Source organism: Rhipicephalus sanguineus, chromosome 4, assembly GCF_013339695.2.
Source record: "Rhipicephalus sanguineus isolate Rsan-2018 chromosome 4, BIME_Rsan_1.4, whole genome shotgun sequence".
Classification (NCBI taxonomy): Eukaryota; Metazoa; Arthropoda; class Arachnida; order Ixodida; family Ixodidae; genus Rhipicephalus; species Rhipicephalus sanguineus.
Genome location: NC_051179.1, coordinates 9,124,867 through 9,144,411, shown reverse-complemented (window position 1 = coordinate 9,144,411; position 19,545 = coordinate 9,124,867). Strand labels below are relative to the sequence as shown.

At 50.1% G+C, this 19,545-nt stretch overlaps 1 protein-coding gene across 1 annotated transcript in view; it reads right to left on the bottom strand.

Moving 5' to 3' along the window:
- LOC119389342 (solute carrier family 13 member 5) overlaps positions 1-19,545 on the bottom strand; it is a 41,187-nt gene that overhangs the window by 15,002 nt on the left and 6,640 nt on the right. The window contains exon 3 of the mRNA XM_037656557.2: positions 1,324-1,486. Within this exon, the coding sequence (XP_037512485.2) occupies positions 1,324-1,486 (163 nt within the window). The remainder of the gene's footprint in view (positions 1-1,323; positions 1,487-19,545) is intronic.

Sequence of the window (19,545 nt, the reverse complement as noted above, 5' to 3'; positions counted from 1 at the left end):
TTTATTTACGCCCTCGCATTTAAATTAACAATGTATATACGTTCTCGCCTTTTCTGGGAAGGTATAAACTGTCAGTCACCTATGGCGCTTACCGTGGATCGCGGTATACGGCTTGGGTTCGCTAAGAAATGCTTCGCACTTAAAAAGGGCTCTGGTGTCGGCGTAATATATGCGCCTCGCTCACGGAAAGAGCTTCTTTCCCTGCAGACTCCATAGTGGTCAAACGAGGCCTCGGCAAGGCGGGCCGCTCTCGGGCGTTCGTGCGAGCACTCTGTCGAACAGAGCTTTTCAACAAAGGTTGACAGAAGAAAACTATCAGGCTGGCCGAACAGCACCTTGTGCCGTGTTGTTGCACTTGTCGTCAGAGTGTTACGAAACCGTGGAGAACAAATTCAGACACCTCCTTTAAAAAATCTAGGCTTGCGGTCATAGCGACGCCGTGGTCATAGCATATATTTGCAGCGGGTTTCCCACAACATGAAAGTTCAGGATAAGACAGTAGTAAAGGCTGTCTGTAACGCCTCTAAAAAACTTAGCGTGTTATGCGATATAGTCAACAGGGATGAAAATATCGTGCGAGAGCACTATTCTAAGAAGTATGCTCGAGTGTAAAATGCAGGGCTTGCATAAAATCCCGCTTGGGCAAACGGACAGGCGCATTAATGACCGCCTACGCGAACACAAATCTTCACTGAACGGTAACCCTTACACTCATCTTGCGACCGACTGTGTCAAGTGCGGTTGCAGCCCGATCTTTGACGAGGGCAAAATAGAAGATACCGCGAATAGCGCGCGCGTGAGACTTTTGAAGCATTTTGCGTATTCACAAGTGGAGATGCATGCGTCAGCCTAGTTCAACGAAAGAACTGGACTGTCTTCTATGCTAAAGCGCATTATTCTTTTTCATTTCGTTTGTGTGTGTGTGTGTGTGTGTGTGTGTGTGTGTGTGTGTGTGTGTGTGTGTGTGCGTGCGTGCGTGCGCGTGCGTGCGTGCGTGTGTGTGTGTGTGCGCGTGCGTGCGTGCGTGCGTGCGTGCGCGCGCGTGTGTGTGTGTGTGTGTGTGTGTGTGTGTGTGTGTGTGTGTGTGTGTGTGTGTGTGTGTGTGTGTGTGTGTGTGTGTGTGTGTGTGTGTGTGTGTGTGTGTGTGTGTGTGTGTGTGTGTGTAAACGTCATGATGACTTTACGTGCCGCTTCTGGAAATGAAGCATTTGGTCTGTCGTGTGCTCGTCCCGTCTTCCTTACGACGTACAAACCAGCCCCAGTGAACACGCTCTCTTGTTGATGGTTGCTATGACGAACTTCTTCCGCAGCAAACTGACGCACCTCAACGAGCCTGGTGGCAACCTGGACGCCCCCGAGGACGATAATAACGCCCCATGGCATCCTGCACCAGGCTTGACGCACCGTCATCGCCGTTTTGGCGAACAGCGAGCCAAACGCGCTCACCAGCAGCGCGGTCCACGTCAACAAGGTCAGGAGCGTCAGCCTGCACAGGGAAAAACGTTTCTTTGAAGCAAGCTTCCGCAAAACGTCAAAGAAATAAAAAGTTCGCTTGTTGTTCGATATATTTTTTCTCTCCTGGCTTGTAATAATGATGTTCCTTACCGCACTGTTTAGCCAATGCGAAGGGAGAAAGGCCCTTAAGATATGCTCATCCGCACCTCGTCACATTATGACGTTGCATTATGGCGGTTGCGTATATCGTTCAGTTAGCAGTGACATACTCTGTCTGCAGGAAACTCCGCAGTAGCATGCTGACCTATAAGGTGCAATCAGATGCACAGATAAAAAGCGGACGTTTGTTAGACACTATTTTGTGCTTTACACTCGGTTACCGAAGGTGATATTTTCGCAACAAGTTCCGTCATCAAAACGCCTATCATGGTCATCACAATGGCGGTAAATCGAGCTATTTGGTTGCTCATGATCGTAAAATAACAGCGCAAAAGACGACGGACGAACACACAGAGACAACACACAGAGTTGGATTTATGAACCGCGCGCACACAAGCCTTTGCTTCAGTGTGACTCCGCGCATTCAAAACTCGTCAAGCGAAGCATAACTAAGCTATGTTTCACTAGTGCGCTTAAAAAATCATGTTCTCATTCCATGACCGAGAGCCTTAACAGACAAGCTCTTCGTTTAACAGACATGGGGCTTCCAAAGCTTTTGTTAACCTCAATACTTGAGGGTTTGCTCAAAAATGAGCACAGGTCTGAGCAGTCAACTTGCAGGTTGGCTGCACAAAAGCCAAAAACCGCCGTTGTGCCAATCTGCGTACCCTTTCCCACGGTCGGAAAAAAAAAATAGCTCAGCGAGCTAATGTTCGTGTTGCATTTTCTGCACGTGGTAAGTTGTCTAAGATTTGGAAGATCACTGAGCCGAACCGCAAAAAAGTTGCAGCATGCACTATTAAGCAAAGTTTGTCCAGTGCACAGTGAACGTTGTATACCGTCTACCGTTATCGTGCGGAAAATTGTACATTGGCCAGACGGGCAGGTTCCTCAATTCTAGATTATCTGAACACAAGTACAATGTAGAAAAATATAAGCAAGGCAATCTAGCTCATCACTGTTCTCGCTGCGGGTGCGTTCCGTTGTTTGTCAAGTCGAGTTTCGTCGCTAAAAACCGAGAACAGATTACGCGTGAGATCACAGAAGCTGACTTGGTTGATAAGCTTGGTGATCAGTGCGTTAGCACTCCTTCAATAGCTCTTCTTCATAAAGAAAAGGATTTTCTGCGCATGATGTACTTTTCTGTTTCTTGTGATATGTGAGTTCTATACATTTCTATGTTTCCGCATAAATAAACCAGTTGGAAGTCAGAAAAACTTCGACAGATCCCACGCGTTGTGGGAATCGGTTTTATGCGAAGCAGTCGACGAGTAGTTCTATGCTGTATTTTATGGCTTTGAGCCCAGCGTTACGAGGTGGATCGACGCTCTTTAGTAAGTGCATTCATTTTTAAGTGTATAGTAGCTGTGTGCACATCGTGGGCTTTACCAGGCAGGCCGACAACACTGGCGTTTAAAGGGTAACTTATGGTGCGATAAAACGTCAGCCCTCACGTTAGGGTACATACGCCAGTATTATCGCAACTAAGTGGAGTTTATGGTGCAATCACGTGAATATCATATGTAACTTTCGTTAATGTACTCCTCCGGGATCAGAGCAATGCTTCAATATAGCTCGCTGAATCATAGGAATACAAATGTATGTTTATTAGACTGCTATAAAAGCGGAGCCAACACTGTAACCACAGACATTACTCTGATATGACGCCTGTATCGTAGGACATGTAGTGTTTATTCCTTTCTTGTAAAATTAGACAGCGAGCACAACAACCACAATTGACGTTGCACAGATATTACGCCTGCATAGCTTGCCTGTTTTTCCAAACGAGTTCATAGATCTGGCTTGGCTCTGTGGTAGAATACCTGATTGCCACGCAGAATGCTTGGGTTCGTTTCCTGCTGGGATCCTAATTTTCATTCTTTCCATTCGCCGGGTGAACGCGTCCGATGTCGGTTTTTTCTTAAAGCTCTCGTATTTAAATTAACAATGTTTGTTGTCGCCGTTCCTGGGCAGATATAAATTGTCACTCACCTGTGGCGCATACCCGTATACCGCGGCACGGGTATGTGCCACACGTGTCTGGAGGAGAGGGTTTGACGACGTACACGACAAGATTTTCACGTTATTCATGTCATGACCCGACAGTCATATTCTTCAAATCCTCTTACCCTACCATGCCAATGTTGGTCTACACCAAGTTAAGGAGGAGATCGTGAGAGCACCCAGACGTAGGCGGCTAGATAGATAGATACGTGGATAGAAATGCTCAAAGTGCGAAAGGTTCGCTAAGAAATGCTTCGCATTAAAAAAAAAAACAACGCTCGTTTGTCTCTCTGTGTTCGTCCGTCGTATTTTGCGCTGTTATTTTACGATCACGGTCAGCCTTCCAATCTACAACGAAGCGCGAAGACGAGCCAGGGGTAAATCTTTGCTCGCCAGTGCCCACTTGGACAAGGATCGAGCCTGCTTTGTAGATGCTGCTTCGTACACTCAAGAAGAAGCCTTCTCCTCAGTGGTCATCGACTGTGATTGCAAAGTGATCAGCTGCGCTACCATCCGCACCTTTAGTTCCAGCGTTGCAGAGCAGGTTGCCATTGCTCTTGCGTTGACGGACGGTGTGCATGACACAATTTATTCAGACTCCAAGGCCGCTATCAAGGCCTTTCAGATGGGCACGGTGCCTCCCCAGGTCCTACAGATCATTCACAAAGTCAAAGATCTCAAAAATCACTCATTGGTCTGGTTTCCTGCGCACCTTGGAACCATTGAGGGTGCCTCGCTCAATCCCAACGAGGAGGCGCACTCGGCTGCACGAGGTTTGACTGACCGTGTACCGGGTAACGCGTCATCTCGTGGGAGACCTGAGCCTCTCTGCTCGTACAACGAGATATGTAAGCATCACTATCTCTCAAGAAGAGCGTTGCCTCTACCACACTCCTCGCTATGCAGGGCCCAAGCTGTTACTCTCAGACTGCTACAAACAAGCACTTACCCGAGCCTTGCGGCACTGCACACAATGTACCCTGAACGGTTCCCAAGCCCGGACTGCCCCCTGTGTGGTGGTTATGCGGACTTCGAGCATGTCCTGTGGCGCTGCGCCTCTGCCGGTCCCCCTTTCACCCAAGCGGAAATGAAGAGGTTCATTAAGGCCCAGGACCAGACCTCTCAAATCCTGGCCGTCCAGAGGACCCGCGCGAGGGCCGTCAGGTTTAACCTGATGGTCCCCGAGTGGGCCTAGCCAGGTGACGTTGAGTTTACTCGCGTCTATTGTGGACCGAATAAAGTTGTTTCACTCACTCACTCACTCACGGTCAGCCTTCGTGTTAGCGAATGCTCGCGCGAGCCTGTGCACGAGGCGCCGCGACTGCTGCAAACCAAACGACCTCCGCGATCGGTTCGGTTGCTTTCGGTGTTTCATACGCGTCCCGGCAGCCACGGGCAACCACGCGCCGATTCATTAACTGCTTAATTATTACGGCCTTAGATGCCTCATCAAACGCGAGAATTGACCGGCGTCCCGCGGCGTCGGCGCCAACACGAGTGATGCAAAAAGCATGGCTGTTCCCTCTGTCATAGGAATCGGTATAACACGAAAGTGAAACGTGTCTTCACAGACATAGTTGAACGTTTGTTGCGCATTCTCCGCAAGGGCGAAGGATTGAATGCTACAGCAACAAATTGTAATGTCATGCGAAGAACGGCAAGCAGCTCGAAACTTGCAACGTGCTGCTCACGCAGAAAGGACGCACGGTACGAACATACACAGGATGAGAGCGAACTAACTGTCACATTTGTAACTTATTTCTACCTGAGCACCGCGCTCTTTTCGCAAAAGCGGCCGCTGCAGTGAGCCAAGTGACCTTCGTGCTCTCAACGCGAGACGTACAAACCACCGCGATCACGAGATAAGCGCACGCACGAGCGACCACGCCCTGTAGACGCGGGCGCTCGTCGCAACGGCGACGACCTTTCAAGCGCACTCTTCTACGCTCTTCGAGCCCTTCGCGCCATCTCGCTAGTGATAACGAAAACACGCTGTAACGCCGATCTCTGAGTAACGCCACTGGCAAATGGTGTATATAAATAGCTCGACGTTAGCATTGTGAAGAACGTACCGTCCGTGGCCGAATCGTTTCGCGCTGCGGAGCGAGGGCTCGTAAGTTCGATTACCGGTGACGGAACTTTTTCTTCTGGTTTTTTTCTTTGCCCACTGTTAGTCCTTATATTTTACAACGTCATTTCCGTGACGGAAATATGTCAGTGGAGCCTTGGTGAACCCCGGCATAAAACACTCTCGTGTTAAAAAAATCATCATGAGGTCGTCATGATATCACATGACGTCATCGCTGGCTCAAAGGTGGACCAATCACGGAGGCAGTGCAAAACGACATAGGTGCGGAAAGGTATCGGTGGGTGCTGAATATATTCTATTAGCAACCGCTCACCACAGTGTGTTCATCTTCAAGAGACAATAGGCTTCCAAAGCAACGTCGAGCGGCGCCACTGCTCTTATCGCAACTTGGGGCATCCACAGCCACAACACCATAACAACGCTGCCGCCCCCGCTTCCGCGCAAGCGCAGAGCTCTCGGATTGCATCTGTAGTGCGTCACAATGTAACTGTTGCTGACTAGCAGTGTTCTGGGCCGAATGAGGAGCGCATGCGCGCACGTGTCCTTGCCGCCGCCGCTGGCAAATCTAGCGACAAACCACCTTCGCGGGCAGCGTCTGCCCTAACGCATAGCTCAGCCGCGCGAACGTCGCACCCAAATTTGAGCTTGGGTTCCCCATAGGGCATGGATGGATTGATGGATGGTATGAGCTTTCCCTTTCAAACAAGGCAGTGACATGTGCGCCACCAGGCTCGATGAAAAAAAAATAAAGAAAAATAAACTTTTTTCAAGATGAACTTTTTTTTTCAGAATGTACTAAAAGGTAGGATAGATGGATGGATGGATGGAAGCTATGAGCGTCCCCTTTATAGCGGGGCGGTGACAAGTGCGCCACCAGACTCGACAAATCGCCACCAGACTCGACAAGAACACACTCCAACAGTCACTCGTTTTCCTCATAGTGCACACCCTGGACGGCCATATACACCACACACACTGCAGATGGTATTCTCATTAAGTCGCCCGTCATCCACAGATGATCAGCACAGTCTCTGTCCTCTCTCTGCCATTGCCGTTCTAGTCGCGACGGGAGGCCCACACCATCTGCTTTTTAGATGCGAAGTATCTTAAGGCCGAGCTCAATCCGGTGGTGTGCGGCGTGACCACCCTTACTGCGCATGCGCATACCCTCTCCACACGCCTCCTCTCCACTCACCCTCTCCCCTTCCCCTCTCCCCCTCCCCTATCCGCTTTCCCTCTCCACTTTCTCTCTCCCCTCCCCCTTTCCACTCTTCCTCTGAAACGCGGGCTAGACATGCCGAAATTCTCTCCTGCGCAACGCCGCGATGAGCTCGAGCGCATGCGCGTCCCCTCCCCTTCTCTCTCCTCTCCTAGGCTGCCCCCCTCTCGCCCGCCTGTCGACCGCGTTCCCCGCTCGCCCTGTGAGAATTAACGGCCAGGCTAGATGGAAGATACGACGCGCGTAGCGTCCCTCTTCGCGTTCCACGACGCGAGGTCGGTAGCATGCCCAACGAACGCCAACGGAACGCGATCGTGCAAGTGCTCCGGCTTCGCATCGCCTCATGGTCCCCTTTAGCGGGAGATGGTGCAATTTTTTTTCGACCGTGTCCAGCTCTGTTTCTGCCATCTCCAATCGGGGTGAACAGGTGGCTCCTCGAGTTCGCGGAGATGCGTTTCAGCTACAGCATAGAGCAGGATACGCTCTGCGGTCGTTGTGCGATCTTCCCATTTCAGCGCATGTCGTGCATCGCTCATATTTAGGAAGCCCACTCTACAGAGATATTGGTGCTTTCGGTTCTTTCGTCTGCGTCGCACGTCTCTTATTTGGGGCTGCCCAAGTTCCGCACGATTCCTTGCGTTAGTATGTGGTGGTGGACCATGTCCCCCACAATTAGGTAGAGGCCACCCTAAGATCTGGGGTGGAGCGGGGCTTGCTGCACTGTCGGTGGGGGCGGCATATATGGCTGCTGGCAAGGTATTGGGCTCGTGCTATCGCCATTCTTGGTTCCGCCTACGGTGGGTGCACTCGCGCGTATGCCAGTGGAATTCCGCCGTGCTGGTGGCTGTGCCCCTGCGGAAGCTGAATCATTCCTAAGTAATAGCCTAGGACATGGCCTTCTGGTAGGACTGCCGGTGCGGCAAGAAGCTGTGGACTTGTCTCCGGTGTCGCAGTGTGCGCCAGATAAGGCTGTGCTGTCGTTTCGTGATGGCAAGCCTGTACCTGAGCGGCTGGTCTTGTTCCAGCCTGCATAGGATGCTGGCCCCTCACTTCTTGTGTCGGCGTCGGTGCACTCTGCCCTGTGCTGGTGCGCCGGGGATGGTCGCGTTTGCGATAACGTGCACGCTTTGCTCCTAAAGAACAACACTTTGGCTATTTCAGCTGCAATCAAGGTACTGGCCTCGTTTGTGTAGAGGTTCTTCTCCTTGACTAGACCACCCTTTCCTTCGAGCACTTTTGAGGCGTTGAGGAATTCAGGATTCCAAGTTGTGCACAGCTGTTTGAGTCGAGCTTTCAGAAGAACGACTCGCGCGTGCGCTCCTTTTCTGTAGGTTTCACTTTCCGGTACTGAGCAGATGACAAGTCCTGGTGTTGGAGAAACCAACTGATCTCTGAGCACCTGCACGGCATCATCCGACTGGCTTCCCTTTAATGAGCCTCTGAGCCCTGCATAGAAAACTACCAACCGGATGTACTGGCCTTCTCTCTCCCAGCATCGCCGCATAAGGCGCGTCGCCACAGCCATCGTGCCCCCATTAGCGACACGGGTTTTCTGCAACACAATGCTTCATAACTAGTGTCGTAGCGCGGCTGCGATGCGTGGTGTGTTGTCGTCACAGCAAATCAGTATCACATGTGGAGTGTGTCCGGGGGCTGCGTTTCGGTTTTTCCCCGCTTTGCGCGCATCGACAGGTTGGTGGGATTCGCCCCCATCTCGGCCAATGCCTGCGGTTTGGGGCCGTTGAGCAGCCTTCGGCTCATTTCCTTTCCTGTCATCGATGTTTTGCTGTTTACTAGCCCCTGGGTTAGAGGGAAGGGGGCTTAGGCGAACAGCATCCTGGTTCGTCGTTCTCAGAGTAGCACACGCGGCATCGTCATTAGTACCTGCATCCGGCTCTACGGTGTCGGATGCAGGGGCGTGGCCAGACATTTTTTTCGGGGGGGGGGGGTTGAACCCCCCCTTCGCTACGCCCCTGGTCGGATGGATGGATGCTATGAGCGTCTCCCTTATAACGGGGCGGTGACATGTGTGCCACCAGACTCGACAAAAAACAAAAAAGCATTCCCCCGCCCCGTTTTTTTTCTGATTGGCGTAATGTCTTGTCTACTACGATCAAATCAATCTTACCACAGAGAAAAAGAAAAACAAAGCCACAGCCCGGTTCTCTCCCCTTACTGCAGCATCCTTACTTTTCCTACTATTTATTTTTTCCTTTCTTTCTAGTTTTCTGTCACCAATACTCTAGCCGTCTTTTTTGCTACCGCGGGCTTGTTCATCTTTCCATTGTTCTTCCTAAAACCCAAGACTTCATGTAGGCTCGTGCCCAAACGTACACCTGGGTGGATATCTCCACATTCAATGAGAACACGCTCCGTCGTTTCCTTATCTTCCCCGCAGCATGTGCATTGTTCCTCTTCTTTACGGAATCTCTTTTTCTAACTACGCTTTCTAAAGCAACCCGATCTCGCTTCAAACAGTAAAACGCTTCCCCTTGAATTATCGTAAAATGCCTCCCTCCTTATTTCATTTTTGCCCTTTCGGTAGTTACTCAAAACCGGTTTTTTCTCCATAGCTGCCGTCCAGTAAATCCTCTCCGCCTCTCTGACTTTTCGTTTAACGCTCTTTGTTGACATGTTGCTTACACTATGTGGGAATCGAGCGCGCCCTTCCCTTTGGCGCCTCGTTCCCCAGCTAGCGCGCGTGTTGGCCCCGCGCGGCTCGAGCGCCGGGAACCGCCGTTAATCGGCAAACCACGGCGGTAGCGCCAGGCCTCTTTGTCTGGTGCGAGCCATGCGTCAGCTTCCCGGCGCGCGGGCACGCGTCCGGGCATGCCTCGACACGCTCACATGCTCACGCCACCAAGCTAGCTTACGTCACTGCGCAACGCCTGTTCTCATTGGCCGCCAGTGACAACCCCCTTCCCCGTTGAGCTCGCTTCTGTCTGGCGCGGGCTTGCCCGCGTCAGATGCTCTCAGGCCTTGACGAGAGGTTGACGCGCTGCTGAGCAGGCGGCTTCTCGTTCGTGCGTTCGACTTCGCCCCTCGTGCGTGAGTCGTCGCGCCGTAGAAAAGCGTACTTGCTCGGTCTTGCGGAGTTCCCTATACGGCCTGCAAGCCCGTGAGTGTCGCACTGTGCTGCATCTTGGGTTAACAAACCCGTTGTTGTTGTTACCCTGCCTCGTGCGTGGTTTCTGCGCCGTGTCGGAGAAAACGACGAACCCGGCCGCAGCGTCGTCGCACGCAGCGGCAGTGGAGAACGTCGCGTCCCTACACGGTCGCGCTCGTAGGTAAGCCTAGTGCAAACCTATCTCCACAACTACCAGCCGTATATTTACTAGTGAGCCTCCTAGTTCTTTTTCTCCGCGCTCTTCCTATACAAATAACGGAACACCTTGTCTGCCATCTACTCTCCCTCATATTCCTCAGTCTTTCTTCGAGCCTTATTTTGCTCTGAGCTTCCCTCGCCTTAAAACCTGCCCATCCCATATCGCCCTTTACAGCCTAATTTGTCGTCTTCCCGTGAGCACCCAACGCGAGACGTCCCACAGTCATTTGATTTACATCCATTCCCGATTGCACTTCTGCCCTCATGCACACCACTGAGTTCCCAAAAGTAAGCCCCGGAACCATTACACCTTTCCACAGACCTCGAAGCACCTCGTACCTATTCTATCCTCACAACGCTCTGTGCTTCATTATTGCAGCATTCCTCTTTCCTTTTGCTGCCGAGGCTTTTTTCTGTACCTCCCTGTACCTACCATTCTCATTTACCCATACTCCGAGGTACCTGTATTCGCTTACCCTCGGAATTTCTTGGCCCTGTATTGACAACGTCTGATCGTTGGAATCATTGGATATCATCCATCCACATTTTGTTACACTAGATCCTAGTACTAGAGCTGCACCTTCCCTTCCGCATATATCCGCCAGCCGCTGTATATGATCTCGACTGTCCGCAAATAAGACATTATCGTCCGCATAAAATAAACCTGGAAGCTTCTTCTGAACCGTCACGCCGCCCTGTTCGTGTGACAGATTAAAACAGACCAGTGTTGCTACCTTCTAGCGCTTTTTCCATCCTCACCATGTACAACATGACTAACAGCGGCAACAAAGGACACCCTTGTCTCAGACCCTTGCTAATCTCAACGTTCTTTTTGCTACTCATTCTTCCCATTCTATGCAAACTGTATTTTCTCGGTATATCTCCCTCAAAAGCTCTATCAGCCTTCGCCTATGCCCATTCCTTTCAATATATCCCACGAAATTTCCTTATTTACGTTGTCATACGCCCCAGTGATGTCTAGAAAAGCCACGTATAAGGGCCTGTTTTTGATTTAAGATATTTTTAGATTTTAAGAACAAACGGGTTGTCGTCTAACCGCCTGCCGACTCGAAATCCATTCTGAAGTTCTCCCAAAATATCGTTACGTTCTGCCCACGGTTCTATTTTTAATTTTACTGCCTGCATCGTCAACCTGTATAGTACCGATGTAATGGTTAGTGGTCTATACGAGCGAATCTTATCCTTATCTCCCTTGGCTTTACAGATTGATTTCATTCTGCTTTTTCGCCAACTGTCCGGTGTTTGCCTGTCCTGTAAGCATTTTTCTGTGGCTTTCAGCAGTGCCTCATTAGTGTTGTGTCCTAGTTCGTTAATGAGGCTAACGGGAATCCCATCTAAACCCGGGGCAGTGCACTTTGGAATTTTTACCTTCGGCCTTTTTCCAGTTGAAATTCTCAGGTGCTAGCTCTTCCTCGGCTGCTTTCTCCGTCATACTTTTACTCACCGGGGAAATCCCCAGGACGATCTTTTTAAACTAGAAGAACTTGTTTTTGGGCGAGTTGGTGCCTTAGTTTGCTGAACATCTCGTAAGTGGCGCGAAGCTAGGAACATGAAAAAGGGCCGGAGGAAAGAGACAGAAGAGCGCCAAACTACCAACTGTTTATTGCCAGCGCAGGCTGAAAAACAGGTAAACTTCCACACATGCGCAGTGGAGTGGAAGAGTTACCCCAAACATGACATCACGTGAACAGTTCATTAAAGAAGGACAACTCAGACTGAAAGAGAACAATGGATGTGTCACTGACACAAGCGGACCCTTTACTTCTAACATGATACGCCTCTAGTAATTCTCTTGCTGTTTGATCTCTGCTTTTGCCGATAATCCTAGCTTGCGCAAAACGTGGCACACACGAGCATGACCTGACATGCGCGGGAAGGTGCGCACCATCACTTTTACCTATGCTGTTGGCATGCTCCCTGAGGCGGTCGTTGATACACCGACCCGTTTGACCGATGTAGGTCTTGCCACAGCTCAGGGGAATTTCATATACAACCCCTTCGGCACAACGCCTGAAAGGTTTTACGTGCCTCTTTTGGCACCCTTGCTCCTTAGCACGAGAGATTCGTCGGCACAAGTGCGCCAGTTTATTCGGAGCGGAAAACACAACAGGGATTGCGAACCTGGCGGCCACCTTCTTGAGGTTGTGGCTCAACTTGTGCAAGTACGGCACCACCTGTGGTTTGACGCGCTCCTGTTCTCTCGAGTGCTCTTCCTGAGTGCTGAAGTTCAGCTTCCGTAGCAGAGATTCGGCAACGGCATACAAGACCGCCCGAGGAAAGCCAGCCTTTTCCAGTCTGCCAATCTGATTACACAGGCTGGTGTGCATCATGTGCGGACACGATCTTGGAATGTGAGGACACGAACTCATGTGCGGACACGAACTTGGAAATCTGCTTAGCCAAACGTTCAGCTGAACGTTTGGCTAAGCAGATTTCCAAGTCAAAAGCGGATAGCTTGATAGCTTTTTTCAGCGCGAAGACGCATAAGGTGGACATTCCTTTCCGAACGATAATTAGTGAGTGGGGTGCGTGGCAAGAGCATGTCAGTAGGTTTCTGAAAAAGTCGCTCAAGTGCCTTTCCATCAATGACCCTTTTCTAATAAGAAATTCTGATGAAGTTGTCGAGTTCTTCCGCTGCAAAGTAAACACAGGGTATCTTTTTTCTGTCGATGTGACTGATCTATTTTATTCAGTTCCACACCCTGAGCTCTTTGCTGCTGTTAAGCTATGTATTGAAAAAAGCGGTGAGGCTAATTTTGTTGCTTGTGCTGAAATGTCGGTAACTAATTTCATGTCTTTACTGGAAGCGTACCTCAAGAGTACTTTCGTTACTTTTGAAGCAAACATTTATTTGCAAAAGAAAGCCATTTGCATCGGGTCAAGTGTAGCACCTATTTTATGTGACATCTTTTTATCCTTTATTGACCAGGCACTACAATGTGTTTCTAATTCATCACATCCTTTTTATGTTTTTAGATATGTTGACGATTTTTTAATTGTTTTAGACAAGACGTGCCCAGTGCCCTACCATGAAATGGTGGACTTCATTTTAAATGCCTTTAACACAAATTCCAAAGGATTAACCTTCACTCATGAGCTTCCTACCGACAATGCTTTGCAGTTTTTAGACCTGGCCGTGAAAAGCGATCATGTTTGCTGTGCTTACATGCCTCGCAGTAAAAAAGAGCTTTTGCCATTTGATTCCACTCATTCTAAGACTGTAAAACGTAGTATTGCTCAGCATTGCCTTCAATCCGCGCTGCGCAGATCGTGTCCGCACATGATGCACACCAGCCTGTGTAATCAGATTGGCAGACTGGAAAAGGCTGGCTTTCCTCGGGCGGTCTTGTATGCCGTTGCCGAATCTCTGCTACGGAAGCTGAACTTCAGCACTCAGGAAGAGCACTCGAGAGAACAGGAGCGCGTCAAACCACAGGTGGTGCCGTACTTGCACAAGTTGAGCCACAACCTCAAGAAGGTGGCCGCCAGGTTCGCAATCCCTGTTGTGTTTTCCGCTCCGAATAAACTGGCGCACTTGTGCCGACGAATCTCTCGTGCTAAGGAGCAAGGGTGCCAAAAGAGGCACGTAAAACCTTTCAGGCGTTGTGCCGAAGGGGTTGCATATGAAATTCCCCTGAGCTGTGGCAAGACCTACATCGGTCAAACGGGTCGGTGTATCAACGACCGCCTCAGGGAGCATGCCAACAGCATAGGTAAGAGTGATGGTGCGCACCTTCCCGCGCATGTCAGGTCATGCTCGTGTGTGCCACGTTTTGCGCAAGCTAGGATTATCGGCAAAAGCAGAGATCAAACAGCAAGGGAATTACTAGAGGCGTATCATATTAGAAGTAAAGGGTCCGCTTGTGTCAGTGACACATCCATTGTTCTCTTTCAGTCTGAGTTGTCCTTCTTTAATGAACTGCTCACGTGATGTCATGTTTGGGGTAACTCTTCCACTCCACTGCGCATGTGTGGAAGTTTACCTGTTTTTCAGCCTGCGCTGGCAATAAACAGTTGGTAGTTTGGCGCTCTTCTGTCTCTTTCCTCCGGCCCTTTTTCATGTTCCTAGCTTCGCGCCACTTACGAGATGTTCAGCGATCTTTTTAAACGAATTGGCTGTTACCTTTCGGATGTAACCTAGCGCTTCGTACCCTTCCAATTGATTTCCTCCTTCATCTACAATATGTTGTTGCACTGTGACAGACTTCCTACCTAGGGCCTTTACGTGGCTCCAAAATATCCTATGCGCAGCCTTCTTTTTTTCCTGAATCTCTGTCACCTAGCGTTCACCTTATTTAATTTTTGCCTCGACCAATTTCTGTAGAATGGATTTTTTCTTAAATATATTTCCCATATTTCGTTGAATTCGTCCTGCGGCTGCTTCTCCTGTTTTGCCTGTCTATGTTCCCGTGATCCTTCACATCGCTCCTCGATCGCTTCCCGGATTTCCTTGCTCCACCAACTTTTTGGCTTCCTCTTTCCTTTCCAGCAAATAGTTTTCTTCTCTTTCCTTATTTCTTGCGTCATTACATGCAACAATTCATTATATCCCAAGTCCTTGCCTGGTATTTTGCCTACTTCTTATTCGACTCTTGCGGCTATATTTGTTATTTGTCTGTCACTGAAATACGAGCTGCCTTGGGATATAATGAAAGCTGCAGTTTTATATCCACTTTGTAATGTTATTCGTTTATGATCACTACCCAAACTTTTAATCTTTTCCTCATCTATTCTCATTTCTTTCAGTTTGTGATAAATTTCTTCAGTCATGAGACAATAATCAATACTTGATTGCTTGTTTCCGGCTTCCCACATGATCTGCCCATCACATTTAGGCCCCGTGTTAACTATCTCCAGACTATTTGCTCGCAGAGATCTAGCAATAACTTCCCATTGGTGTCTGAATATCCGTCAAGGTCATATATGTGGGCATGCATGTCCCCTAGAAGGATGATTTTGGCCCCATTACCAAATTCTTTAATATCCGTACTTATATGCAATCCACTATCTCCTGATTCTTTTCTCTGCAGTTATTCCCCGTCCACAAGTAGGTTACCCCTAGGCACGTTTTCTTTCCACCTACTCTGCCTAAAACCCAAAGGTGCTCTCAGCCGCGTAGCAAGGGGGAGGGGGCACACCGGGCCCACGCCGCCCCCCCCCCCCCCCGAAATTTTTTTGCCATGGCATACACAGCCCAAAATGACACGAGACCACATCTGCCTGCCCTGCCCCTTCAGATCATTGAGGTGCCCCCCCCCCCCCGAACAAAATTTCTGCCTACGCCCCTGGGTGCTCTGAACACGTCTGTTTCACTCTATCCCATTTGGCTCCGCAGTGAACTAGCATTCCTACACCCCGACCTTTCCTTTCTGATATGATCCTGTTGCACTCTTCGCAAACATAATTGCCGATATGTGGTGGCTCTTCGAAGTATCTAAGGTGAGTTTCTGTAACCGCATAAACGCCTATCATTTTTTTTAACTGCTCGTCAATCTCTAACCACTTTGCCTTTTTTCCACCGTCCTGATGTTTATGTAACTAATTGCAACACGCGCCTTCTCCCTTTTCCTTTTAAATGCGGAGCATTTCTTAGTCGCACCTGCGGCGTCGGCCGCCGTCCACACCCCCACTGCGCATGCTCGGCTCGTCTCGTGCCGGCAGCAAGCCTTTCCTCTCCCTCCCTCGCATGCTCGGCTCGTCTCGTGCCGGCAGCAGGCCACTCCTCTCCCTCCCTCTCCTCCTCCCCTCCCCCTCCCCCTCGCTCGCGCTGCACAACCGTTCAAAGCAAGCAGCGTCTGCTAGCGAGTTTCTTGATTGAAAAAACCGACCGCTCGCGCTGCACAACCGTTCACTGACCACTCCTTATATATAGGCACTGGATTTTGACCTCTAAGGTAGTGCCTTTGTGCGATTTCTCCTGTGCGTGATTAAACAATGAAAATTCACAGCGTACATGTAAAATTAAAGTGAGCTGCAAGTCGCCATAACTCTCATCGACCCTTTAGTATAAACGTGCCCGATCTTACGTCTTTGATGATGACGACGCGATACCCCCACCACTCTGCGACGCATTTACTCGAGTTCCCCCCGTGGGAAGACGCGGGCGGCTTTTTTTCTGGTTTTTCGCAGTACTACCTGTTAAAGAGCCCCCTGCTTGTTTTCTCTGTTACTAGCTACCCCGGATTTCGAAGGGCCCGCGTGCCCCCCCAAAAAAACTACTGAGCGTCTTGCCAGTTGCCAGCCCACCTCATGACCAAGCCTCTTATCGAAGTGAATTCCGTTCACTTTGGAAACCACCCCACCTGTGCACGTCCTTGATTATTTCCACTACCTCGAAACCTTTATCTCGACTCATTCGCCATATCTCTCTGTTTGCGTCGAAAACCGCTCTTTGCAGGTTGTCGTTCCTCACTGGTGCTTCCGGTACCGTGCATGCTACAATCTGCACCTGGGGTGACACGGCGCGCATGTCATCGACGCCTTTCACCAAGATCGCCGCTAGCCCTGACGATTCTTTGTTCAAGACATCATTTAGCCCTCCCGCAATTACCACGATGTTAAGTCCGTGAGCTTTAGCTGCGAGTTTTTGACTCGCTCGCCTCATGACTGACCCCAGCGTATTTCCTGGGAACGCCCCTATCTAAACTCTTTTATCGCCTTTCAACCTCTCCTTGATTGTCTCTGCGCATCGAACTAAATTCGAGCCACCGGCGATAACGGCCTGCTCAGACATTCCTGCTGAAGTGACCTGCACCTGGCTACCGACTAGGTGCCTAACGTGAGTCACGGCTGCCGCTTTGTCTTTGTCCCCTCCCTCCTTCAAAACTACTTCCCGGAAGCTGGGCCCTGTGACCAAAGCTGTGACCATCGTAGCTGCCTTTGTCAGCCTATGCTCCGTTCGCCTCTCCCCCACGGGGGGTCGACGCCCTAATGTTTCTGCCGTCACCTCTGTTCCCTTTGACAACCTTCGATAGCCCTTCTTCAGCTGACCTAAGCCTTTCTCCAATACACCAATTTCACAAGGAGGCTGCCATTTTTAAAGCTCGCCACCGCCGCAGCGCCGTCTAGCGTCTTCGATGTTTTGCCGCACTTCCGGTGTGTGGGGTTCCGTGGCGGTGTATGCAGCGTATACGCTCAGTTCACAAGGTATTGCTTTTCTTCGCGGTACACGGGCAAAACAGAGGAACGCTTCGCGAGTGTAAAGGCGCTGGTAAATAATCGCTTAGCTGTCAGCTTCAAAATGGCTGAAACAGCAAGCAGCGGCGGCCGACGAGACGTTCCCGCAGCAGCGCCGACGATGAGTAGAATGACAATGCAGTTCTTAAGCAGCGTGTGTAAATTGGCAATTGCTTTGTATGTTTTGTTATAGCTGACCTCGGTGTGGTTCTTGGAATATGCGCTATAAGAGAGGGTTAACATTTAGGACAACTCTCGAAGTAATCGGAGAAACGTAAATGGAGACGAGCGAACGCGTAGGCCATTGTCCGGCTGCGCGCATTAGTGTTTAAGATGACTCTCGGGTTTCCGTGCCGTGATTATGCCAGTTAAACGTTACTCTAATCCCTAACAGACCATTTGGTTTCGCTTAGCACGTCGCAATACAATGTTCATGGAACGACAGGAGCCCAAACACCGATGCCTGTGTTCATTCGTGTGACCGTCGTAGTGAAAAGTTTGTGGCCTCTGATCGTCGCACAGGATAAGAAACAGATGTACGACGGGTGAGCTCAAAATTCGGCGTAGAAACAACACGATGATAAAATGAACATAAGCCTGTTGCACATCTGGAAGCATGACATGGCGTAAGTTCGCTTCGGCGCGAGCCGCCGCCACTAACGATACGCCGAAAGGGCGCCCGCTCTTGGTAACAATATTGTCAGTCTGTTTTCTGGCGAGTATTTGAGAAGCATTACGACGAGCGCACGTGTCCAGGTAACGACCTGGCTTTAACGAACGTGGGTCGATTATTCACGACACCCAGGTTGCCGCGCAAAAAAGAAAACAAAAGGTGCGGTTGTCATAACGCTACCTTAGTTATCGTCACAAAATTGTCAAGTCGAGAAAGAACGTGCTCTCGACAAAACGTTAGAGACGCGTACCTGCGCCAAAGCACACATGTCCGGCAGGCCATTCTGTCATGTAGGTTGGAAAGTGCTAATTCGATAACCTCGAAATTGGACGCACAAAGATGGAACATTTTCTAGCCGGAGGCATTGTAAATCATACGCTGTAGCACAGGAATCAGAGAGGTTGATGTTATGAGAGAACAACTCTTGGCCAAACATTTTGTGTATTAATCGTCAGCCTTGACATTGGTTCTCTTTGGTGCAGATGAAGTGTACCAGCACCCAAGCACAATCACAAGCTGGTGTGATGACTGGAAAATGTGGCCATAATTGAAGACAGCACATATAATATACTGTTTGCGGCAGAAGAAGGCGTGCGACCTGAGAGAAGCGAAGTCATTTAAAAGCACTGTGCACTTCGCATGCCTTGGCTGCCAGTCTTTCAGGCTTCCGTAGCTGTTGCCGCAGCCAAACACAGCGCAGTGGTAGCTTGTCGACTTGTTCTCGTCCGACATTTCGATTTGCGGCAGCACAATTGCTTCAGCGCGTCGAAAAATGGAAACACGCGGACCTCTCACGCACCACGCAGTGCGAAACTCGGGATTCCGCACACACCAGCGGCAGCGGTCGGCCGAGGTGGAGAGAGAGAAAGCGGTGAAAATACACCGGTTCGAGGCTACGCTCCTCCTCTCCGTGAAAACGGTCTATAGGGACCTCCCGCTCAAGTTTGCGCGCCGACGCCAGCGCTTGCCATTCCCCTGCCGGAAAAAGCGTACAACTGTAGAGCGGTACGACCTTTCCGCTCCCTTTGGCTCCCACGCATTTGCGAAGCGCGCGCTGCACGTGAAACCCCCCTCGTTCCGCGATGTCACCCCGACAGAAAGGGGGGAACTATTGCTGCGTCGTCAACTGTCACAATGGCCATGCAAACACGAAGGGGTCGGCTCCAACAGTGAAATTTTAGCGATTCCCAAACAGATGGCACGAAAAAAGCAGACGACAGGCATGGATGCGAAGCTCACGCTTGAGTGGGCACGACGACGACAACTACGAAAATAGAAAAAAAAAAAAGCATTAGCCGTTGTTGCACGTCCATTAGATTTTTTGGCAGATACAGTGAACTAGTTGTTACTGAGTGTGCAGGTACAGTCCGTACAACACGGTGCACATTCGACAGGGACCAAGATAGATTGCACACAAAAAAAAG